This window comes from Xenopus laevis, chromosome 1L, assembly GCF_017654675.1.
Source record: "Xenopus laevis strain J_2021 chromosome 1L, Xenopus_laevis_v10.1, whole genome shotgun sequence".
NCBI classification, from domain to species: Eukaryota; Metazoa; Chordata; class Amphibia; order Anura; family Pipidae; genus Xenopus; species Xenopus laevis.
The window spans coordinates 62,457,862-62,484,732 of NC_054371.1; the positions used below are offsets into that span (position 1 = coordinate 62,457,862).

The window sequence follows — 26,871 nt, forward strand, 5'->3', positions numbered from 1 at the left end:
ACACCCACAATCAAATGATGTTCAAATAACGCGCATGAGCTAGTAATTGTGCACGTTGTGTCTCAGTATGTGGGGGTTGTAGTTGCAACCAATTAAATCCAAAGACACAATTCCAAATGGACCATCAAACAATTGGTTTCCATGCAGTTCCAACAAATGATATATAAACAAATTAAGCTTCCATTATAGTAGCTGGTTCAATACCAAAGGACCATCCGGGGACCCGCCGGCACATTTCTTTTTTGTGCGGCGTTTGTGGTTTTTGACTAATTTGCCCATCAAAGTTTTTTAAGTGCTCATGTGAATTACCAAGGGCTTCCACTTTTACTGCTTGCTGCATATAGTGGTGCACATGGAGATGGCACTTGCATTGTAGTTATCAAAGATGATTACTGTTTCTGCTTATTACACTTTTACACATTGTCTAGGTTTCAGCTGTCATATAAAATGCCAGTGCCAAACAATTCTTTAATATGTACAATTAAAGTTTTTATTTCCCTAACACAACATTTTAGTATTTCCTTCAACATCAAGTTGACAGCCGCCTCTGTTCTTCAATTTTCCTATCCCCTGTTACAGACATTTATACCATCCATTATGTGGTAATATGCATAATGTCTGCCCAAATCCAGCAACCATTCACAATATAGTCACTTTAGTTAGATGAGTAAAATCAAACTGCTCATTGGTTGTTAGGGATTGCAAGATTGGTCAAACATTCAACATGCTGTAACCCCCTTGGTGCACCTAACCAGAACTCTTCTCCACGCTTTTTATGTAGCCTAAGTGTTTATTGAGACTAGTTTTGCAATTGGCCCATTTCTGCATCACAATTTTTACATGTTGCCTGTTAACTGCATTGTATCTTGTCCCCTATTCCTCATTGTAAGTTCATCTCGGCAATATCTGTCTTAAAGCTTTCATCTTGGTAAGTATATTTCTATACAGGTATGGGACCCGTTATACGGAAACCTGTTATCTCCGAATTACAGGGAGGCCATCTCCCATAGACTCCATCTTAATCAAATAATTCTCATTTTCCAAAATGTTTTCCTTTTTCTCTGTAATAATAAAACTGTATCCTTATTTGTGTCACAACAATCCTATTGCTTTTAATTAATGTTTAAATGAAAATATAGAAGACTTAAACAGGTTTTAACTTGCGTATTTTTTTTCACTAAAAATTTGAGCTTTTTAATGAAACTATCTTCGGAAAACATGCTCAACCTTTGATAAATAACTCCCTAAATCACAGAGTGTTCACTGAGACAATCCATTTTTATGGAAACATTTCCTTTCAACTTGTTGGCCTATATTTTAAAAGCAGCATCTTTGTGGACCTTTTTCTAAGAGCAATGTCTATTTTTGACCCTAAAAGCCAAACCAATTTGCAGAAAAACTCCACAGGGGCAGTAAACTGATAACAGCTTCATGTGTCTTAAAATTTATGGCTGTTCCTTGGTGGTCTAGATGATTTAGAGAGAAAACAATTTTAAGAAAGTGGGTTGTATTGCCTAATTGTTAATATCGAATGCCAGTAGCAAATCCATAGACAATATATTACTAGCCAGGGTTACTGGCTTTCTGGTACATTACAGGATAATACTTGTAGACGCATGACTATTCCATTAGTCACAGAAGAACAAATCTTTATACAAATAAAGATATGAATAAAAACAAATGAAATCACATTTATTTTGGCAAGTGTAAAGAAAAATGATTTCTTATTCTTCACCATATAACGGGAGGTGAAATAATAACTGTTTATGTCAGCGTTATAATAAGCTTGTTACTTCATCCCTTTAAAACTTATCACTTGAGGTGTCCATACTTCAGAGCTTATTAGTAATTAGTGCAGGTGCACACCACATGTTGGCATGAAACAATAATCAGTCTGCATGGTTATAATATTGTAGTTATTTGACTAAAATGATGTACACATCCATATTAAATGGCTTGGCCCGGCATGGTAAAATGTAAGGTGCGGCTGCACCTGTATTGCATATTATGCCTCTCTGTGGAGAAACACAGAACCAGTGGATGATTTAATTATCTCAAACCTCTTTCTAGTAGCAATAAACGAATCTGTTCCATTTCACTTTGGCAAACTGAAAATTAGTAAAACGATTTTAAGGCAATCTGTGTTTTTTCATGGAAACTTTCTCCAAGCCATTTACCTACTAGAACTGTTCACCTAAAATGTTAGCATAATTGTTTAATTTTCCAACTTTAGTGTGAAATTCATGGTAGGAAATGTCATGGTGTTGTTCCTCCATTGGTATTAAAGACTCAGGATTGTATTCACTAAAGGGCGAAGTGGCAAACGCTGGCAACAATTAGCCAGCGTTACCGCCTGCAGGGACTTTGCATATTCACTAACGGGCACAGGCACCAATTCGCTAGCGAAAGAGATAGGTGCTAGCGCTCATTTGCACTCTATCGCCAGGCGACAATTTCCTCTGTCGAATTGACTTTACTCCACGAATTCACTAAATGCGGATTTTACTGAGCGTTACCTCTTTGCCTGCTCAGACAAGGCAAAGTTCACTGGAGTGCATAGATCTTCCTCAATCTTCTGTTACTTACATCATATTCTGGGAGTGGGAAAAACATCTAAGAAAAAACGCTGGTGTCTTTTCCTTTTTTCAGAGTGATAGCCTGCAAAAATTCTAAAAAATTTTTTTTCGGGTAACCGGTTTCCCCCATACATTTTCTAACATATGGAACATTAATTATACAGTGGGCTCATGTGTAGGGCATTATAACAACTCTAATGTCTTTATTAAGGTTCCCTGGACATGTGTAATTAACAGTGGAAATGTAATGTATTTGCTGCAACATATAACATAAAGACGTTCATTCAACTTTAAATTTCCTGCCGTATGCAAATTAGCCTAAGCGCAAGACCTCTAGCGAATTTGCTCTAGGCTGATATGAACGGTATCGCATCTTCGCTTTGAATTGCTTGCATTGCCGAAGTAACGCTAGCGAAAAGCTGCCATCATTCGACGGCCTGGATGAAACTCCGCATTTTAGTGAATTGGCGTTGTCTGAGCGAATTTTCGCCTGGTGAAGTGTAGCGATGGGTGCGAAGCGGTTGCTGGCGACTTTTCGCCCTTTAGTGAATCTGTCCCCCAAGTGCACAGTGTAACGACACTGTGTTCAGACACAGATTATACAGTGTCCTGTGGTGATTACACCACACTGTTACCCTTTTGGCATCATCTAAAGGTAATAAGTATAAAAGAACTGGACTTGTTAAATAATTTTGTAATTGTGTAATTACAAAATGTAAGTAAATGTAACTTTTGGCAACTCATCCATGGGGCTTCTTCAGAAACTGAAGACGCTATTTGGATGAGTGGTAAAATGTTTACAAGAGTACTCAAATCCAGCTGTGTTAGACGTCCCTCCCTAGATACTGTATATCGTGAGCTGGTCTGTGAACATTCATAAACACCCTTTAGCATTATTGTCTGTAATGAGTGGTTTGGTAATGGCGGCTTTGTCTTGATATTTTAACACTGATTTTCAGCATCTTGAGATCTTAGGACTTCCCACAATATGCAAAATTTATTAAAAATTAGGTGCATAATATAATTATAAGCCAGGTTTTCGGGTTACAAAGCAGACTCCCAATCTGAAGCATTTTCAGTGCTATTGAAAGAAGGAGTTTACAGTTTTTCGTCAGCTGCCTTCATATTATTATTGGCTTTGTTTTATTTTTATTTACATTTGGGACCAGAGTGCTTACCACAGATGCAGGATCTTAAACATAAATAATAATTATTTAATTTCTGATGGCCGTTGAAGTGTTTTACTGTGGTCTCATAGCAGAATGGAATCCCAGGACTTTCTGGTATTTTCAAACTCCGTGGCTTGTCTTCTAGAGTCCCAAATGTGATATGCCTTATACAGTGTCCTAAACTACAGCTGGCCAGCCTTAATTATAAAAATGATATATAAGACGTTTTCTACCTTTGTGTGTGGAGTCAATTAAAACTAGAAGCATCCCATTTATGTACCAAGGCATGTGGTAAATATTTCATTTCTAGTACTCTTCAGATATTTTAGATGCTCTCTTTGTGACTTCATCAGCCTGTGCAAATCTGCAAAGGTACAGGGTGTCAGGCATTTATCAAAGCCTACGCTGCTACAACATTTGTCTTAGCAAAGGATTGAATATCAGCATTCTGGAAGCGCTTCTTGAAACAGGCTTAGCTAGGGAGGTGTTTTCATTTAAAGAATCACTGGGGACACTAAACTACATGAGCGAGAATGCAGAGTTTGTGACTCAGGGGTCAGTTTATTAAGTCTCCCAGCTGCTGTAAGAATTTTAAAAGAATAAATATATTTGTAAAGGAATCTCATTGACTGGAATCTAAAGAAAAAACTATAAGATTTTTTTTTACATCATGTTTTTGGAATTTTTCTAAGCCTTCTAATTTAAATTTGTCATTATTTGTATGCATTCTGTATTCCTTGAATCATGTTGTATAATGCAGATGGTTTGTGCAGTGCAAAAAAAGTAATACTGCTACCAATATCCCCTTCAATTTCATGTAGGCTGCACGTATTTATAATTACATTTTTTGTGTGTGCAGTTGTCATAAAACCTGCATTAAGGGAACATTCACTGCGTCCTGTGCTGTGGTGCTCTTCTGTGGTACTGCAGTTCCAACAATTGATTTATGACTCTTTTAAGCCAGCACTGGTTGAAAGATACTGCTTTAATAAAAAATAATGTTTTATTCATTTAGTGGAGCAGTGTTTCAGCATAGAAGGTGATAGATGAATATGGTGAATATTGCTGCATGTGAAATTGCTAGTATCTAGACACTCCATCTAAAATGACATGTCCTCAGAAGCAATTTCAGGGAACGTGAGTTGGCTGGCGTGGTATAAAAGATCACCTTTACTACCTGTCTGAATGCATAATGCCAGTAAAGTTTGGTGGAGGATAAATAAGGGTTTGAAGGTGTTTCCCATGGTTTTGGCTAGGGCCCCTGGGTTCCAATAAAAGCAAACCTTTAGGCTGCTATTCTATTCTTCCTGCTTCGTGACAATAATCAATAGTGGCCCCATGCTCTCAGCAAGGCTCATACACAACGGGTTTACTGAGATGACAGGCATAACCCTGACTGACCTGCACAGAGACCTGACCTTAACCCAAATGGACACCTGTGGGATGAGTTAGAAAACTGACCATGCTCCAGACCTTCCCCAACATCAGCACCCAACCTCACTTAAAATCCATTGAAAAGTCTTCCTAGAAGAGTAGATAGAGGCTGTTATAGCAACAAAGGGAGCATCAACTTCATCCCTATTAATACCCTTTATTTTACAATGAAATTTTAGACAGGGGATGTACGTCAACTTGTGGCTGTATCTATTTGTGTTAGAGAAATAGGTTATCACAAACACCAGAAGAGGCACATACAGTATGGAAACTATGGTTTTGAGAGATGTGAGTAACTTTGAAAACATTCTTATTTCATTTTGGGAAGCCAACAGGTATAATTGTATCAATATTTCTGATGAGAAAACGTTATAGGAAAGGGAATAGTAGGAAATCCAATGCAGATCGTATTACAAACTGGAGAATAATCTTTTTTGACATGGCGAGGTTTTGGAGGAGTGAATGACAGAATGATTAGGAAGAATCTGACACCAAACAATAAGCACTAGAAGAGGTCAGGTGTAAGGGATGCCATCTAATATTATTTCTAGCCTGAAGGCACCATGAATTCTCCAAGGGAATGTGTGTTTAGGATAACATTTATCTCCTAGGAAAAGTGCCTTGGGGTGCAATATAAAACTGGAAAAAGAGACCTCACCCAAAGATAATATATTCTTTTGATACTATTTGCATCTTTATTGGCTTTATATGTTAATATTATTGGCTTTATATTTAAATAATAGCATAAAACAATTTACTTTTAAGGATTGTGTGATTGATACTTTTTACATATACGGGCACACACATGTTTAGTATAAATACATGACTATCCAATATACAGTGACATAATCCATAAATTTGTCACTTGGTGATGGAGAAATAAATGTATTTTCACATCTGCTTCTCTCTGTGTGTGCAAATGTTATAGATTAAACATCTAAACCTCAATTGCAACACGTAGGTAAATAACTATGTGTGTAGCATGTGTGGCAGTGATGTCTAACATGCCATTTATTGTCTTCATAGTAGTAGGTTGGCACATTTCAGGACATATTCACTAAAGAATAATATAGGAGTGAAATCCAGACCTCTTGCTTATAATTGTTAGAGCATATAAAGAACCCTAGAAGTCTCTTTTTCGTGTTTTAAATGATGGTCTGAAAGATAAGCCCTGGAGTACATGGGAAAACTTGGTGGGAGACGACCGATATCGGCAGAAGAATTGAATATCGGTTGGCTCGTCGTGCTGGCTAGCCGGAACATTTTTAAAACATCAAGGGGCAGATTTACTAAGCTCGAGTGAATAATTCGAATGGTATAAAATTCGAATTTCAAAGTATTTTTTTTTTTTGGTTACTTCGACATTGAATTGGTCAAATTCGATCGAACAATTCGGAAGTAAAAATCGTTTGACTATTCGACCATTCGATAATCGAAGTACTGTCTCTTTAAAAAAAAACTTCAACTTCATACTTCGTCACTTAAAACCTACCGAGGTGCAATGTTAGCCTATGTGGACCAAGTTTTTTTTGGTCAAATAAAAATCGTTCGATCGATTAAAATCTTTCGATCGAAGCTTTGCGCTAAAATCCTTCAAATTCGATGTTCAAATTTGAAGGATTTTACTTTGAGGGTTGAATTCGAGGGTTTTTTAACCCTCGAAATTCGACCCTTGAAAAATCTGCCCCCAAGCGTTGTTAGTGCTGGATCTATTGTTTCTACCTGTATATCTGACAATTCAGCTCTACATGCGTGCGTTGAAATGAACAATCTTTCTTGGAAAGATCTTTTCCAGGAAAGATCGTAATTGTAACATCAATGGCCACCTTTAGTCAACTGACCAATAACAGAGTAGGCATTTGCAATGAGTGTATTAGAGGTAAAACATGCATCTTCACATCTTAAACCCGGCACTGGTATTCCATGATGGTAGAAAGCTTATTATGTTATGCCATGTAGCCTAAAAGTGCATTTTCTCTTGAAGTATGTAAGTCTGTTGTGTAATCTGAATGTAGATTGAAGAACTGAATCAGTGATTGCTGTTGTCATTTGTGCCATTTGATACACATGATTCTACATGTCACCTCTTACAAATATTATTTCAACTTTAACATCTGGCCACGGTCCTAAAGGCAGTCAACATGATCTATAGGCATGCCTAATGTGCTCTCTGCCCAAATACATAAATGAAACACAAGTATTATCATAAAAAACTCTGTCATGCACTGTTTTCAATTTGGCTTTAGCTGAATATTGCATGACATTCAAATAACATAAAAGAAATGGTTGCTGAGGATTTGGATTTCAAACAGTAGTACTTGTAAGGAAATGGTTTCTTCTCAGAAGTGACCACAGACATAGCAGTGATTTCTGTGCAGCACGCAGAGATAGCAGGTTATTACCTACAGTGAGCTGTGATGAACAGACCACCAGAGTAGCGACAACTGATGCAGCTGCCCCAGGGTAAAAAACAAAGGTTTATATATTACACAAGCAATGTGAGTTCTTTCTAAGCACATTGCCAAGACAGTGGGAGTTGGCAGCCAGTGCTGTGTTTTTAGGTCGTGCTTAGTTGGATTAAAAATTACTGCTGATTATTAACCCCTTTTTTTATTATTTGCCTACAATGAACTACACGCAACCTAGTAACCCAGCTAAGCATTCTTCACAGCACTTAAACCTGTCTTCATGGCTACCAACAGATTACATACACAAATCACTTCACAAAAGTAGCATAAGAGCCTAGTGCATAGATAACCACCCAAGACAATCGTCTTGTCCAGAGTCTTAAATAGTCCCCAAAGTGAAATGTTTTATAATCCTTTTTGTGTGGCAGAGAGAGAGAAAAGAAAGGAGTTTGGGCACAGATTATCCAGCAGAATGAAAGAGTTTTTCTGGGGGTTCATGGCGAAACACAATAAAGCACATAATTAACTTCTTCATTCTTTGTGTTTTTCATTTGACTGCAGGGAGGAGATGAAAGAGGGCTGCTAGGCCTTGCATTCCATCCCAATTATAAGAAAAATGGAAAGCTGTATGTGTCGTACACCACCAACCAAGAGAGATGGGCCAGCGGACCTCACGACCACATTCTTCGAGTCGTGGAATACACAGTATCTAGGTATCTAACATGGCTTTAACGGCTGTGTCTTGATACCTTTATAGCTACTGCAGCAAATCAGTATATGGATGAATTATAGAAAGGTTTAGTAAGAATAAACCTAGTGTAGAAGTGTTGTTAAATGTTTCTGAATGAAACAGAATACATAGTAATCAGTGGAAATGGTTTTACTTCATAGTTATATCTAGAAACTGAGTTTTATGCAATGCATAGTTGCATTGCTATGGCACACGTTTTAGCAAAGCCTTAAGTCATGTCTTACTAAAGTTAGTTAGTAAATTACTTAGTAGGAATGCAAGAAAAGTTTGCCAAGCTGCAATTAACCACAGTGGCATCCAGGGCATATGGAGTATTTTTATGTGTTCAGCTGTCTCTTTCCTCTCTTAAAAATAATACAATTGCAAGCAGGATATTCCCAGTATATTACCAGTATCAATCATTTTAACTCTCCGTGAGCTTCACATACATAATACATGTGTAAAAACTTTTAGGATAAAGGCAAAATCGGTGAGAAAAGCATGCACTGGCCTCCACTCATTTCTGGCACTTGCTACAATCTTTAAAATCTGACAGTAAAAATTGCTTCATTTCAGATATTAATTGTTATAAATATACAGGAATGGGATCCGTTATCTGGAAACCTGTTATCCAGAAATCTCTGAATTACAGAAAGCCCATCTCCCATAGATTACATTTTATACAAATAATCCAATTTTTTTAACATGATTTCCGTTTTCTCTGTAATAATAAAATAGTAGCTTGTACTTGATTTCAACTAAGATATAATTAATCTATATTGGAAGCAAAACCAGCCTATTGGGTTTATTTCAAGTTTGCATGATTTTCTAGTAGACTTAAGGTATGAAGATCCAAATTACGGAAAGATCTCTTATACGGAAAACCCCAAGTCCCGTCCACTCTGGATAACAGGTCCCATACCTGTCATTTTATTATGAGCTGGCCCTGAACATAGTGAAATATGGGGTCTGCTATAGGGAAACAGTTGGACAGCACTGACTTGTCCTTTAGTTGTGTTTTAATGGGGGAGATTGCCACAGATTTCCCAAGAATTCAACTATCATATATCAGCGTAAACACTGATTTGATATATGCTACTGATAGCTGCACACTCTTTTAGGGATTTTTCTTTATTTAGAAATAAAACAAAACATGAAAATAACAAACAAAATGACAGATAACGAACAAAACAAAACTAACAGAAAACTATTTATTCAGAGTTATCTACCAGATTCATAAGGTCGTGATGAAACCTTCACCAACCCACCCACATCCTCCCATCAGTGGAGAGCCATTTCTCAAAGTCCATTCCTCTGTCCATAATGGCCTCCAATCCACCACCTCCCATAGCAAACCACGCAAGTCCATAAATGGTCGCTTGGTTTATCACCAAACCACACCCCCATCCCCCACCCAAAAAAGTGCCTGGGACTCCTCAAAGTAACAAATAAAGAATTAAAAGTTAACAACAACAGATGGCTTCTGACTGAGTATCCAACTGATGATGCTCTGAAATACAGTAGATGGAAACAGCCTGACACACTCGCTCAGATTTGGGGAGATTAGTCGCCCGGCAACAAATCTCCTCTTCTTCGGGGTGACTAATCTCCCCAAACTGCCTCCCGCCGCTAAAATGTAAATCCCCGGCGGGATGGCACTCGGATTGATTCGTTTTCCAAAGTTGCCTCACGAGGAAACTTCTGGCGACTTTGGAAAACGAAGTGCTCCGAGTTCCATCCTGCCGCCGATTTACATTGTAGCCGGCGGGAGGCAGTTTGGGGAGATTAGTCACCCCGAAGAAGAGGAGTTTTGTCGCCGGGCAACTAATCTCCCGAATCTGAGCGTGTGCCCTGACCATGAACATGAGGATTTCAGACAATGATAGAGATAGATAGATTTGTCCCTAATATATTCTATACTGTATATGATTATAATGAATAATGCATAAACAGTAGTCATTCAAATGCTGTTGTGTGTTTTGTAAGAGATTTGCTGCCATGCCTGCTATTTTAATCATTGTCAGTGCTAAACTGTGCAAAGTTCCTCAACAAGTAACATTTATCATGGTTTAAGCAAAGATGCTGTCTCACGGGATAACTATGTAAAGTCTGGCCCTGAGCTTTTTAGCAAAATGTTTCTCTAAAGCCCACCACATGCTTCTCATTTCCTCATAATATTCAGAAAATTTGTTTTGGTTTGACTGCAATCAAATAAGCAGCATTTTCAAATAACTTGAATGATTATTATATAATTATCCATAGCAGAAAAATGCTGGATGACCTTCTTTTTATACGTGTTCCTACACACTGAAAGAAATTCTCTTGGAGGAATTTCCTGGGTCAGACGCTCACATTTCTTGTTACCAAGTAATTAGCATTGAAATTATGTGTTCCTATGTTCAGTCTTGCTATTTATATATATCTTATAAAACACAATTTGCTGATATTCAGCACTTTCTAACATCAGACACTCACTCTTGCTGTACATTTGCGTGTGTGTGTGCAGACACCCACAGTGGTGGTAATCTAACAGGAATCTAACATTCCCAGAAAACAGTACAGTAATAGCAGTGCTTTAGGGAAATAGATATGCCAAGTACCTTAATAAATGTTATGGGGTTGCCTGCTTCTAGTCTAGTGTAACAACATCCCTTTAATCTCATGTATTTTTTTCTGAGACTATTTCTTCATTTGATGCAGGAAAAACCCAAGCCAGGTTGATATAAGAACAGAGAGAGTTTTCCTAGAGGTAGCAGAGCTTCACAGAAAGCACCTGGGAGGACAACTCTTGTTTGGTCCAGATGGCTTCTTGTATATTTTCCTTGGAGATGGAATGATAACTATTGATGATATGGAGGAAATGGATGGGTTAAGGTAAAAATAAATACAATTCAGATGGATATTTTTGTCTAAATATTTGCTTTAAATGGCCTTTAAGGGTGAGGTGCTGCATTTTACATGTTTGCTTATGTTATTGAAAAAAACTTCACATGCTTAATAACTTCGCTACAAATGAAATAGTAGCTAGAAAGATCCCTTTCTGAATAACCTCAACAAGGCAAGCCATTTTCTTACTTTCCCAAGTCACCTCAACCTTGTGATTTTGTCCCCTGATAAGCTTAAATCTCACTTTTTTTTTGCTGCACTGCAAGTTGGAGTGATGACAAACCCTCTTCATTCCCCAGTAGCCAATCAACAGATCAATGGGCAGGTAACAAGATAACAGCTCCCTGACACCTCTGCTGACGGATTTAGCTGCCGGAAATTATATAACCTCCACGTTTCTATGCTCCTACCACTGCTCTACTTTGAACTAATAGCACTGCTGGTAGAGAAACCGTCCGTCTTTACAGAGTAGGGAAATAGACAACACTACTGACTCCCATTCACTGCAAGATGGCGCCCTCGAGAAAGCTTGGATCTTGCTCACATAGGCAACAAATTTCCTTTTAATTGCTCCGTTTCTTCTAAGTTAAGAAAAAGAAACTGAGTCAGTTTCAACTGCAGCATTCAAATAGGTCTTCTTGTTTCACAACAATAGAGGGCAATTCAGATTTTTCGGGGTGTTTTGTTGCCTGTTGAGAGTGTGAATTCCTGCACTCCATCTGCTGTTTCTACAAGGAAATGGGAAAATGCATTGCTGTATTTAGAGCTTTATTTAGATCTGCTTGGGGCCATCAGTCAGTTTCATTCCCCTGTGTTTTATTCTACATTTCACAGTGACTTTACAGGCTCAGTACTTCGAGTGGATGTAGACATTGATGGGTGCAGTTCTCTTTATTCAATACCAAGAAGTAATCCTCATTTCAATAGTACTAATCAACCCCCTGAAATCTTTGCACATGGTCTTCACAGCCCAGGCAGGTAAGCCATGCATTTTATTAGCTGAACTTGTCAATATTTTCCATTTACAAATTAGCTGGTGTTTAGCTTTGAGTTTTATTTTCCTATACATTCTCCTATACACACACATATATAGATATATTGATTAGGTTTATTTCATTTAAGTTGTTTCATCCAACATCATCCATTGCCCCCACCTCCCCTCTTCCTCCCCGCACTGCGCATTAGTAAAAAAACAAGCCCTTAAAAAAATCTGCGCAGTGGAGCAACAGTGCACCATCTTCCACTTATTCGTATTCTCTTGGGGCTCACCGCTGACACGAAGGCTGTAGGAGCATGCATAGTTTGGCCAAGTCAGGAATCGGCTTCAACTGAGCATGCTCAAATTGATGCTGAGCCCCAAAAGAATATGAAGCGGTGGAAGATAGTGCCCTGGAGCTGCGCTGCTCTGGGCATAGGTAGATATATGAGCCTCCAAAATAAAATGTTAGGAATGGAAAATATATATACTGTATATATAATACTTATGCTGATTACACAAGATATGTAGGCATTTATAAAGTAATTAAAGAAACGTGTTATTTCTTTTGCTTGTAGATGTACTGTTGATCATCACTCAAAAGACATGAATCTGACTATTCTTTGTTCAGATTCAAGCGCTAAAAACAGATCAGCTGCAAGAATTTTACAGATTGTCAAAGGGAAAGATTATGGTAAGTTATCAGGAGGGGAATGGAATTCTTTGCAGTGAGGTTTGTAGTTATTACAACAACAGATCTGGAAACCAAAGCTCTCTTGTGCTAAAAATGAAGTCATAATTTCAAAAGTCAAATAAATAAAGGTAAAGTTATTATTTGAAACAACTTGAGATATATTTTGATAAAAAAAACTGTAGACTGTTTGTACATTTTATTATACAGGATGCACAGTATAATACATGGCCCCCAACCCCATCTACTCTCATAGTTTAAATCTTCCACCCCTCTTACCAGGGATCAATTCTCATGAACTGAAATCATCTTAGATAAATGTGTTAATTTGTGAAATGTCATACATTATCCATTTATTGTATATTACTATGTTACATTTGTTTAACTGGGATTATTATTTTATTTAAATTATTATTGTAAATATACTTTTGTACAAGAACTAGAACTGTGTAAATTTATGCTGCCTATCACCTAATGCTAGGTTAGTTTCTTTCTTTTCTAGAAAATGATCCTCCCCTTTTGGAATTTAAACCATTGAGCAGTGGACACATGGTTGGGGGATTTGTATATAGAGGTTGTCAGTCAGAGAGGCTGTATGGAAGCTACGTGTTTGGAGATCGCTATGGGTAGGTATATTCTGTGTAACAGATGAGGCCGACTGATTGATGTTATAATCTATAATTTCGAATATTGACATTAGCAAGGCTGTAGTTCAGCACACTGAGCACAGAGTGTTCTATAGTTTACACTTGAGCAGATGATAATCCCAGGATTCTTATTTTCAATAAGCAATCCTACTTGTACCAGTTGATTTGGTGCAATTGTCATAATTGATGCTGCACAATCCCCATATTGACTTGTGGCTGCAAACTCAAACCAGCTAAGTCTATTATTCACATTAATAAGGTGATACCATAGACCGTTTTTTGGTGTTGCTTTCCTTAGTAAAGTCTGCAGACATAAAAGCTAAAACCCTATATTCTATATACTGTACCGTGATGTATATATTAGATATTTCATCATTACATTATGTATGTTTTCAGGAATTTTATAACACTTCATCAGAACCCAGTTACAAAGCATTGGCAGGAGAAACCCCTCTGTCTCGGCAGTGGATCTTCCTGCAGAGCCCCTTTTACAGGACACATACTGGGGTTTGGAGAAGACGAATTAGGTACAGTCTATTTGAACTAGCCTTCACACTCTATTTTTCTCACTGCTGTTTAAAGTTCCTTTTATTCATTTATATATTTTAATCAAGCTCATACCTTTTAAACTGTAATATTTTGAAGAGATTCTCCAAAAAACAACTCCCTGCTAAAATCCTTGTAAAATGGCATTGCTACAAAGATTCCAGACACCCATAAAACCTGGATCAATATCAGGAATTCTAATGCCAATAATATCTTACATAAGGACATCCACGTGAGACTGTCTGTCAAGAAAATGCTCAAAATCCACCAATGTTCAATTGCTCCTAAAATAGCATCAAACAGTACATCATGCACCTTCCCGATTCTTCTGACACTGGGCACACAGGGCAGATTATGGCCAGAAAATGCAAATTCAAGTGTTTTCTGGCTGGGATCAGTTTCAAGATCTTAGGCAGATCTCATTCATTCCTGCCATTTTGCATATGGGACAGATACAGGATGGATCAAAGCACACGGTGTGTCACTACTCTAAGGCAACAGCATACCCAAAGGTGTTTATGGCAGAAAATTGCTGGGCACCTGGGACTGATTCCGACCTGTCACTGCTTGCGTGGTCACTTCTTTGGCTCTGGTTTCCTTCTATAGAAAAAACATGCTGGTAGGCATATTGGCTTTTTTATCAAATTGATCTTTCTATATGTGCCACCGGTGGACCGGATTGAGCATGCTCTATGAAGCATTATGTAAAATGCTGACATAATGATATAGATGAGGGCTGTCCACATGGAAGCCTTCTAGCTAGATGTAGCCCTCCAAGATATTGTTGTGGCCCTAGACTGCTCAAGAGTACCACAGACTACAGACAGATCTGTAATGGAGTGAATAGTTAGCCCACTAATGACATAGTTAGACTGATACAGAAAAAGCATCTGTATTGTGGCTAAATTAAAAGCATTGTATCAGCTGTATCCCAGACTTACAAAATGCCTAAGAATGTGAAGGAAAGTAGATTTGGATAACCTGAGTTACAAAAGAAAGCAAATCATGGGACCAGGGTGCTACACACAAGTTTTAACTTCAATGGGTGCCTTTCTGTTTAGGGATACAAAAAAACAAACTCCATTTGTGCTTCTGGGGCTCACTATATCATATGTACTTGCTGCCTTAGGCCTCCTTTTCAAATTATTGACTTAGATAGCTACAAGGGCAGTTCTGCAAGGAAACAATACCAGCTGTGGATGTGTATGGTACATTTTTATTGAGCTTGTCAAATAAGGTACAAGGTGTTTCACAGGTTGTATTTATAGATGAATAAAGCATACATTAGATTAGTGGCTTATCAGGATAGACTATTCATTGAAAAGAAATACTGTAGAAAGAAGGACATGTGGGTATAGAGAGGGAGGGTGGAAAAAGGGGGGGAGTAGGTGCAATATATAAAATGAAAAAAAGGGGAAGGGGGGAGGAACCAGGCCACGTATATGCCTTTGGGGTCTTAATCTGCCGGGGATATACAATAATTAGTACTGTATAGACTTATGTTGTTTAAATCAAGGATACTTTGAAGGCAGTAACATCCATAGCAAAGTAAATATGCAAAGGTAATTATGTACTGCTGATGCACAGTGTTCATATTATGTAAGAATTTAACTGCATAAAATTGCTTTTGTATGGTATTAAAAAAAAGAAAGCATTGGCTGGCATTAGTGTATTTGTGTAATTTCATGCTATGTGTTGATAGCACTGTGATACACAAATATGGATGATGTCTGTTGGTTCACATTGACTGTCATGATACAGATATTGCCATTGCATCAATACCAAAGAACATTCAATGGAAGAAACTGTGAGTGCCAGGACTGGAAACATTTAGACAGAGGCATTATTTGTATACATGCTATGCTCCACTGCATATTCACAGCGTATCTGAATGCTTCCTGATTTAATCTCCTTTAATGTACCCTGTCCAAAACATTAACGGAATTTCAAGTACAGGCGAAAAGTGTAGCTTGTATAGCCAATTGTTGGATACCTTCCTAGCAGTTCATGATACAAATCCCCCCCCTGCACCATGCTAGGGTGTGTTGTATCTAATGCATGTGCTTATTTTTTTCAGGTGAAGTTTACATTTTGTCAAGCAGTAAAAGCATGACCCAGTCACACAGTGGGAAAATCTACAAAATTATTGATCCAAAAAGGTAATTACTTTGTTCTGAAAGAAGGCTACATAAAGCAAATAAACAAAATAACAATGGATGTTGATTAATTTTACCAGAAAACAGTTCCAATATGGAGATAATAAAGCTATTCATCTACAGTACAGGTATGGGACCTGTTATGCAGAATGTTCAGGACCTGAAGTTTTCCGGATAAGGGGATCTTTCTGTCGTTTCAATCTCCATACCTTAAAGGGGTTGTTCCCCTTCCAACACTTTTTTCAGTTCAGTTCAGTTGGTATCAGATAGTTTACCAGAAATAAATACTTTTTCCATTTACTTGCATATTCTACGTGGGACCATTTTTCTAATATTGAAGTTTCAGTCTAAATTTTCACCTTTCTAAAGCTGCTCTGGGAGGGGGGGGGGTCGCAGACCCTCTAAACTGTTCTAAATTGAAACATTTAGTCGATACATTTCTTATCTTTGGCCTTGATGCGCAGAATCCCTGGATTTCATGAAAAGCAGCTGTTAGAATTGATACAATAGTTTCTAATACTCCAGAGATGCTGCTGAGAAATGTATCAACCAAATGTTGCAAAATTGTAACAGGTCAGAATCTGCACCTGGATCAATGAGCTGCCAGACTCAAACACCAGAGACAGGGACATTACATTTTAAACTTAGATTTTGGAAAAATGGTAAAAAATAGAAAGTAATTGAAAAAAGTCTTTATTTCTGGTTAACAATCTGAAAACAACTCAACTGAAAAAGGGTTTGGAAGGTGAACAACCCCTTTAAGTCCACTAAAGAATAATTAAACCCAAAAGAATTATGTTGCCACCAATAAGGATTCATTCTATCTTAGTTCAAGAACAAGGTATTGTTTTATCATTGCAGATAAAAGGATATCACTTTGTAATTATTTAATTAAAATGGACTCTAATGGGAGATGAAATGTTATTATTCCGCTGCACATGTGTAATTCACTTAAACCGCAATGGTGATGCTCGTCCTCCGTTGGCCCGGCCAGGGTGCCTTAGGAACAGCAAACGTTTTGAAACAGATCCGCACACACACGAGATTATGCAGTCGGGGGGTTGACCCCTTTTATTGTGCCACCAGTTTCCAAACGATTGCTGTCTCTATGGGAGATGGCCTTTCCATAATTTCCAGATAGCAGATCCCATACCTTTACTGAAAAGCAATCATTTCATATGCGTGCATTATAGTGGCTCTTTAAGTTTTCTAACATGAATGCAGGAGTGCTCAGTGTTCTTATGTTTCACATGTTTGTGGTATTCATAATTGGGACCAATAGGCCAAATAATGAAAAATATCATATCAGTATTCGTGGGGAGAAATATTATCAGGAGGTACAAAATAAATACCATATCTGCCACCAACAGGAGAAGAGAGGGTGGTACACAGTAAATGACAATTGCACCTTATGTCTGAGAACTCACTAGCTGGTACGATTGTCAATGTTCAAGTGTTTCCAGTGTGGCCATATAGAAGAGAAAAGCTCCATATATTACAGAAAATTGTTATTCAAAAGCAACTGTTTGATCACCTTTGCAAAACGACTGCCAAATGACTACATAGAAAAGTTGTGATCAAAGAAAGCATGTAAAGTGCAATCCACTGCAAATGTTTCATGTGCTCCAAACGCTTCACTTTCTTCTCACATCACCTTCACTTAACTCAAGACCCTGCATGATAATGCGAGATTAGGGCAAGGCCAGATGTGGCATTTTTACCTTGCGTTTTTAAAAAAGAAGCGCCGGGCGTAAATACGCCACTGAAAACATACGCGACTGTCAACATGCGTTTTCATGCGTTTTTTAGCACGTAGGTTTCTTTTCCCAACATGCACTTCACATTGTTCTCATTGAGAATTTGGACGCCATATTCAAAATAAGCTGCGTATTTACGCAAAGTGTGGTTTCAAACGTGCAGATCTCATAGAGTCTATTGATTTGGTAGTTTCTTGACGTATTGGCGTTTCTGCGGAAAAACGCCAATACTGGCGTCCTGTGGCGGATTTCAGCTTGCAAGCGCCCTGTGTGAATTGCCATAGTGCGTTTTCCATTAGTTTCAGTGTTAGTGCAGTTTATGCGTATTTACGCCTGGCGGAGCTTTTTTAAAAACGCCACATCTGGCCTTGCCCTAAAAGAATGCCACATTTCTTGCAGTGGTACCACTACAACAGCTTTGGGAAATTATATTGAAGTGGTTTGGGGCTGAAGATTTGTCTGGATGCTCTGTTTATTCACAACATTTGTAAGCATACGCTGGGCAACTGTTTTTTTTTTTTTTTTTATATTGAATGAAAATGTTTCTATGCTACAGTATATGGTGATTTTATTTTCTATATGACCATCTTGGGAGAGCTTAAAGGGTTGACTTACCCCGATGTGATATCTGATATCAGCTAGTCAGTAGCAAGGCATAAGGGACAAGGCAAGTGTGGGTGGGATTGCTTTAAAACACACTCCCTTCTCCTTTTGGTGGTTCTCTTTTTTTAAATTGCAATTTTTAAGCTTATATATATATATATATATATATATATATATATATATATATATATATATATATATTATTCATTGTAGGAACTCAATCATAACTAAGAACCCAAATAAGCCCTTTATAATAAATGATATTATCACTCTTGATTGGACTTCGCTGAAAGATATTTGACTGCCTTCCACATCCATCCTTTGGTATTATTTGAATTAAAGGAGTGACGCATTATACAAAGAACAGTTAAACACCTTGTATATACAATATAAATGTAGTTAAATTCTCTCTTATTATTATGGGCATAAGGCAGGCTCAAAATGGCTGTGTTTACGCCAAGAGTAAACGTTTAGAAACAGATGGACTGTGTGGCATTCTTTGAGAAAAGAACGTAAACAAAAAGAAGTGTCTTAAAATTAATTTGGAAAACCAGAGCCAGAAGGGCCTTTCCTACACTAACCTGTGAAATGATTGAGAAAAAGATAGAGGGTGGAATTTGCCACACACTGCAGAGCTTTTAAAGAATAAGTGTCAATGCAACAGGACTATAAAACTGACATTGAATTCACAGAGCTGGAGTTAAAGGGGACGAGGTCCTTCCCTTTATTCCTGGTTGCTGGTGGAGTGTTAGCTATGGATTTAAGCATATTCTGTCAACCGTCAGTATCTCATTACAAAACAGCATTTAAATTGACCTTGACTGTGTGCTTGTGTTCAGTCAACTATTAGGGTGGTCTTAAAATGTCATACCTGAAAAGCCAGACCTCCCATTGCTGTGTTCTTGCTTTGGTTACTTTGTGTGTGTGGGCGAGAAGGATGTCATATGAAGCATTAGAGAGGATCTGGAGGAGGCCTGGTAAGCCCACTGACCCCATGGTGTTGATGGATACATTTGAAATTAGATTAGTAATCTTATTTTGTTTTCCTACAACGTACAGATGTCTTCATAAAAGTACAGTTGTCTTCAAAATGTGCCTTCGTGCATTTAATGCACATCTATGATGCCAATCAAAACAAATCCTTGTTAATGGTGATTTGTATGAATATATATTTATATATCACTACAGTATATGTACAGGTATGGGATCCGTTATCCGGAAACCTGTTATCCAGAAAGCTCCAAATTACAGAATGGCCATCTCCCATAGACTACATTATAATCAAATAATCCAAATTTTTAAAAATGATTTCCTTTTTTTCTGTAATAATAACACAGTACCTTCAGCTTGATCCCAACTAAGATGTAATGAATCCTTATTGGAAGCAGAACCAGACTATTGGTTTTATTTAATACTTACATGATTTTCTGGTAGACTTAAGGTATGAATATCCAAATCATAGAAAGATCTGTTATCTGGAAAACCCCAGGCCCCAAGCATTCTGGATAACAGGTCCTATACGTGTAGTTGGTCTATGGCCAAATCCTCCACAAAGGATTTGGCTGAATTCAGAACTGAATCCAATCCCTTATTTGTATATTAGATTAATCACAGGCACAAAAAAATTAAACAAAAACAACACCTTCTGCTGCCCAGTGGTCTAAAGTCAAGTGATTTTAAGGATTCTGTTTGGCCAGCCACACATAAAAAACAAGGCCATATTTATATATATTTATATATTCCTATTTGGAGCAGAGCAGTTTGGCCACCAACATTGTAGCCAAATATTTTGGGTATATGGCTAGTTTTAGAACTGTTTAAAACTAGGTGACCAATTATAATTTGGTTTGCATAAATTGATCGCATTATTTTACACTCATGTTTTTAACAGAAGGCTGTTGGCTACATTTGCACCTGGGTGAAACACCAAAACAATTATTTTTATGGAATTTATGTACTTAAGGTTTATGGCAACATAGTTATTTGAAGCACTTTGTGGGTATGTGGTTGGGGGACAACTGCTCAAAATCACCCCCCGTCCATTTTTTATTGGTATCTCCTGCCTAGCAATTATTGGTCAAAAACTCACAGTGCTGCAGTTTCAAAAGCAAAAAGCACCTGACAACACTTGACTCTTGCAGATTCCCAGTCAACATGAATGGAGCCATTATGAGCGTTTTGTCCCCCTCTCAGGGAGCTCGGGCGACAAAAGCTTGAAATCCCCCTGTTTGCAGGTGCTGGATGGGAAATGGAATATGAGAAATATGTTCCTGTATTACTCACTGGGCATTTTATATGACTGGTTAATTAACAAATACATGTACTGTAAGTGTAAAGTGCTCATACTGGATTGGCACTTGTGCATTAACTGTTAAATATCTGGAGCAAGGTGTAGAGTGCCGTTTTGGATTGGTGCAGACCAGCCTTGTCCTAACCCCATGCCATAGACCTGGTGCAGCTTGCATTCACCTTTTGCTCCCTAACTTGTGCATCTAAGTGACACTAAGGGACAAGTAGTGGATGGGATGGGTGAAATCTTTGTTCCCCTTCTCTGCTTCCCATGAATACAGCTCTGCCAAACACAACTTGTGCTGTGTTCATGGAGTTCAGAGACCCACGACAATTCAGGTAATGTGGAGGGCAGGGTGCATAGTTTTTGCACAACTAGCTTCCACTTCGTTATTGAACCCAATTATCTGTGTTCAGGTATACATATGGGGCACTTTGGCTGATAAAGGCACTGGTCTGTCCTTTGGATATTTCTCTGATTGACTGAGACACTTGGGGGACCCAAACACCCCATTCTGCAGATAAGAACAGTCAATATGATTTTACTCTGGTAATTAATACCAGTATGTGTATGATTTATTGGAAGGAAATGTCAACTTATTTTGGCCCTACACATGGGTAGATATTACAAATGTATCTTGTGACTATAAGGGCAATGGCACACATATAGAGGTTTAGTGTTTTGAATGGGAAACAATCTAGGGTAACAGCCACCAATAATAGCAATGATCATGTAATATTCAATGTCAAAGAGCTGTGTGATGTCAGCTGTTGGCACTTACAGTTAGTGATGTCATTTATAGTAATCACTCCTAGACACAGTCAAATCAGATTTCGGGTCTTGCTTTCGGAGCACAGCAGACTCTGTTTTTATCATCTAAATGTAAACTTTGTGCTTTATAGAAATTATTTTGCCATCACATCTGAAGATGTATCACAGTTCCTCCCTTATGTAAATGGAGCCACACTCATGGGCTTTTGAAAGATCTGCTGGGTTTAAGGAAGAAACAAACACCAATATCGTGAAATAATAACATGAAATGTTGTAGTGCTCTTAAAGAACTGGATTCCTAGTGGGTGTTGTGTTTTCCGTTAAGTGAAAATATTTTTAGATATTGCTTTGGCAATCAAGGCAGATAATTAAAGTCGCAACGGATAAAGGGTAAATGGGCTTGTTCTGTGCACTTCTCCAAGTAAAGTTGTATGTAAATCGTGCCTGCAGTTGATAAACTCCAACGGAGCCTGTTGACCCAGCTGCCAAGTGCTTATGCAGCAGGTGTTGTTTTTGCGACCACCCTGGTAGTAGTGCAAACTGTTTAGCCATTGCACTAACCTCTGAGCTATTAATCCCTTCCCTGCCTCGATCACTTCCAGAGGAACGGCACATCTGGTGGCAGAGGGGTTAACTTCTCAAGGATTTGCAAACATGACATAACTTCATGGGAATAAAGGTCATGGCAAATGGACCATACGTTAATTCATTCGATACATGGGCTATTTTTGTTGCTTTAGATAAAAAGGCGTAACAGTTGAAGCTCTCAGGAGCCACAGTAACAGTGCTTCAAGAAAAAGATCCTTTTTACAACTAACCTGATGGGGCTGGATTACATAAATAAAGGAAATCCAAGCTACAACCCAGCAGATGTTGTTAATCTATAACTCCCACCATCACCCCGACTGCCTGATATTGTATACTCTTAAAATATTCAGTAATGCTTCCATAGTATAGGTATGAGATCTGCTGTTGAGAAACCCATTATCCAGAAAACTCCAAATTACAGGATGGCCATCTTTCATAGACTCCATTTTAAAAAAAAATAATTCACATTATTAAAGGGGTTGTTCACCTTTAAATAACATTTTAATATGACATAGACAGTGATATTCTAATACAGTTTGCAGTTGGAGTTAGATTTTTTATTATTTTTGGTTTTTGAGTGATTTAGCTTTTTATTCAGCAGTTTGCAATTTCATCAAACTGGCTGCTAGGGTCCAAATTACCATGCAAACCATGCCTTGATTTGAATGAGAGACTGAATTATGAATAGGAGAGGACCTGAATATAAAGATGAGTAATACAATGTAGCAATAACAATAAATTTGTTTTTTAGATGGGGTCAGTGACACCCATTTGAAAGCTGGAAACAGCCAGAAGAATTTAAAAAAAATAATAATAATGAAGGCCGTTTGAAAAGTTGCTTAGAATTGGCCATTCTATAACATACTAAGTTAACTTAAAGGTGAACCCTTTAAGGATTATTATGATTTGATCCTAACTAAGATATAATTGATCCATATTGGTGGCAAAACAATCCTATTGGGTTTATGTAAGTTTAAATATTTTTTTTAGTAAACTTTTTTACCACGTCCTCCTTAGAAAATAAATCCAAAAAGTGTTTTTTAGCATGTCATAAAATATGGCAGACCTGCATGTATTCTCGAGATACAAATCCCTAAAATGTACGCCTCATGTACAAGTTCCCATGTCCTTTATAGTACTGCACCTTGATCTTAAAGGGGCTGTTCACCAAGGAACAGTTCAGTACAAAAATAAAAACTGGGTAAATAGATAGGCTGTACAAAATAAAAAATGTTTCTAATATAGTTAGTTAGCCAAAAATGTAATATATAAAGACTGGAGTGACTGGATGTCTCTGAGTTAGTCAGCGACTTTAAGGGGAGCAACATGGGACTTAACTGTTCAGTGAGTTTGCATTTGATCCATAGCATTGAGCTCAGATTAAAAAGCAACAGTTATGACCCATGTGCCCCCCTCAAGTCGCTGATTCACTACTGCCTGCAACTAATCAGAGGAAACCTAAAGAGCTGCAAAGCAGGAAGTCATGTTCTGGCTATTATGTTACACATCCAGTCACTCCAGTCTTTATACATTATCTATCTATTTACCCAGTTTTTATTTTTACACTGAACAATTCCTTTAAGTTAACTTTTAGTACATTTAATGGCTAATTCTAAGCAACTTTTCAGTTGGCCTTTATGTTTTCTTCTCTGTAGTTTTTAATTATTTGCTTTTTTCTTCTGACTCTTTCCAGCTTTCAAAAGGGGTCCCTGACCCCCATCTAGTAACAAATGCTCTATAAGGCTACAAATTTATTTTTATTTTGTCACTTTCTATTCATGTCCTTAGTAATTTACAGGTATATCCAGTGCTACAACGTCTGCCACAACCGATTATTATACATTTAACGCATATTATTTACCCCAACCTAATCCAGCTCCAGTATCAGTGCTGGAATTTGAAAAACCAAAATGGTGCAAACTAGCAGAAATCATTTGCTGGAACATTTGATAAGCAAGCTGCTGTCGGTTGTTAAAGGAACTAGCAGCGTTGTTGAGTTTATGAATACAAACTGCATTCTAGATAATAATTATATAATGTCAAACATTGTAACAACTTGCAGTGATCATAATTTTATATTGGTGCAGTGGAAACAACACAAGAACATGCCAATGTTCATATTAAGAAATTGCCATTTATTATCTTAACTTGTTAATTGTGTGCAAGGAAAAATCCAACTTTATTACATTAGAGCTTAAGATCTCATTATTAGGTATAGATGTATTAAACAGAATAATAAGGCACAGTTTAAATATGAAAACCTATTTATTTGATGGAACATTGGTAGTTAGCTGTGCAGTTTTATGATGTGATGCCGTTTTCTCAGCATTTAAAAGCAAAAATCTGGTAATTGTAAAGGTATTAAGGTGGTCATGTTTATGGAAAAGCTCTGACTGTATATTTAATTTCTAACTGATCTGGATCACAGGTGCAATTATTTATAAGCCTTTTAAAATATGTGAATGTATGCAGGGCAACTTATATATTGAAATAGCTATAAACCATGCACACTTATAAAATAGGCTTCAACTGGTGCATGGCCGCTCTATAACACTGTGTTTATTTTGGCACAGTTTGTTTCAGGCTAGAGCAATATTTGCTTTAGGCTACTTAGCTCTCTCACTATAAGACATTATTTAAACCTAAAATATACCTGGGATTTCATACACACAATACCGATGTTTATGAATGTAATAGGTGTATAAAATATTGCAACAATAACTTATTGAGTCCTACAAGACATATATTGTGGAGTCAAATGTGCCAAGGCCTTACTAAATATGTGTTATAATAAATATAATATTGGGGGATAAAAATCTAAGGACAATTTGTGGTTCCACATTGTCTATGAAATCATATCATGTTCCCTTCAAATTTATTATATTTTCTCTATTACAGTTAGGTCAACCACAGTTTTTTTAGCTACTGTCTAGTCTAGTGTGAAGCTCTGTCCCTTTTCTTTCTGAGCACTCCTTCTGTCTCCAACTATGACAACCTGAAATAGTTGTCCAACGTGCATGCCTGATTGATTGGAGCAGAGGCAGTGAGCATGCCCAGTAGGCACATCTGAGACAGGCATGCTCAGAAAGCAAATGAGGGTGGAGCTTCAATCTAGACAAGGAAGTAAGTAAAAGAGCTGCAGTTAAACTGGCTGTAATAGAGAAATGAAATAAATCTGAATGCAGCTAGAAAGTTATGTTATTCTTGGGGCTGTTTCAAGTATTGCATTAGAATGTAGATGTTCTTCTGTGCATAAGGTTATATGGTACCAGGTTATTGGCTCTTTGCAGCTTTTTATTGTGGTTTGATTTATAATGTGCCAGGAATTCTTTTTTTATTTTTGCCTGTTATCCAGACAAGAGTGTTTAGTTTGGGATTGTCTAAACTGTTTTGTTTGTGGTTAGTTATCAAAACTTGAAACACTACTTCACAAATATAATTATAAATATAATATGTTCATGGTTGGACTTGTTCACCTTAGTAGGGTTAATGTTTTTATGCTAAAATTAAGCAGCTTTATTTTGAACCAATCAAATGTCAGTCATGTTATTTATCCTTCTGATGCCAAATCACAAGTCTAAACCTTACTAAGCTCATTGTTTAGATCATTTTATATACATTTTTGTAATGACATTAGTGGTGTGACAAATCTGTATCCTATTAATAGCTATTATCAGCTCAAGGAAAAGAGAATTCTTAGGTAAATAATTGTCTTCCACTATAATAGCGTGATTGCCAGTGCATCTTATTCCCAAAGTCATCATAGTGCCTACAAACAAAGCAGTTTGGTGGATAATATTCATCTGTTACTGATAAATATTCATTAGTGCAACAGCTATTTATCTAATGCTGCTGTTTGCTTAGAACATACCCTTTTAGCAGAGACTGTAGGGTCATAGAGCATAACTCATCAATGCAATGTGATTCAGAAATTGTTGGAATTTTAAATTGCAGGTTAAATATTTGGACAGTGCTCATAAAATCAAGGTAACAGATTAGCCATTAGGTCATAGCTAGAAGAATAACTAGGCCAGCAGATGTGCACATCTCCAAATTTCACTCTTATTCATTCTCAAGCCAGGCTTCCAGTAGAACAATGGGAGCAAATAGATATTCTCACCAAATCTCAAACTAGGCAGCCTGGTCTCTCCCTACCCCCGGGAAACCAGCTTCACAGTTTGGAAACCACTTCTCTAAATTATTCAAATTTGTTAGCAAAACATTAGCCCCATTTCTGTTGTTGGTTTATGAAATCCAGCAATGTAAATGAACTTGTGTATTTCCTTCCCTGAATGTAGACCAACAGTTCCAGAAGAATGCAAACGTCCGCTAATGCCTGCACAGCCACTTGCCTCTGAGTGCTCCCGTCACTGCCGAAATGGACACTGCACTCCAACAGGGAAATGCTGCTGCGCTCAAGGATGGGAAGGAGAGTTCTGCAGAATTGGTTAGTGATGAGAACATGTTTATTTTTGTAAATCCAGAGCTAGTTAATTTTATGTAACTGAATGGAAAATCCATTTAAACATTTTCACTAGTTAACCAAATTGCTATTTGTACGTAGATATGCGGAGTTTCTAGGCCACCATTAATGCAGTTAACTATGCAGTCACTTAGCTGAAAGTAAATTGGTAATATGACTT

At 37.5% G+C, this 26,871-nt stretch overlaps 1 protein-coding gene across 2 annotated transcripts in view; it reads left to right on the forward strand.

Moving 5' to 3' along the window:
- Positions 1 to 26,871, forward strand: part of hhip.L (hedgehog interacting protein L homeolog) — an 84,750-nt gene that overhangs the window by 50,327 nt on the left and 7,552 nt on the right. For both annotated transcript variants that reach the window (XM_018268346.2, NM_001086936.1), the window contains 8 exon segments: positions 8,149 to 8,300; positions 11,018 to 11,191; positions 12,038 to 12,181; positions 12,758 to 12,873; positions 13,373 to 13,496; positions 13,914 to 14,044; positions 16,141 to 16,222; positions 26,527 to 26,675. In XM_018268346.2, coding sequence (XP_018123835.1) covers positions 8,149 to 8,300; positions 11,018 to 11,191; positions 12,038 to 12,181; positions 12,758 to 12,873; positions 13,373 to 13,496; positions 13,914 to 14,044; positions 16,141 to 16,222; positions 26,527 to 26,675 — 1,072 coding nt within the window.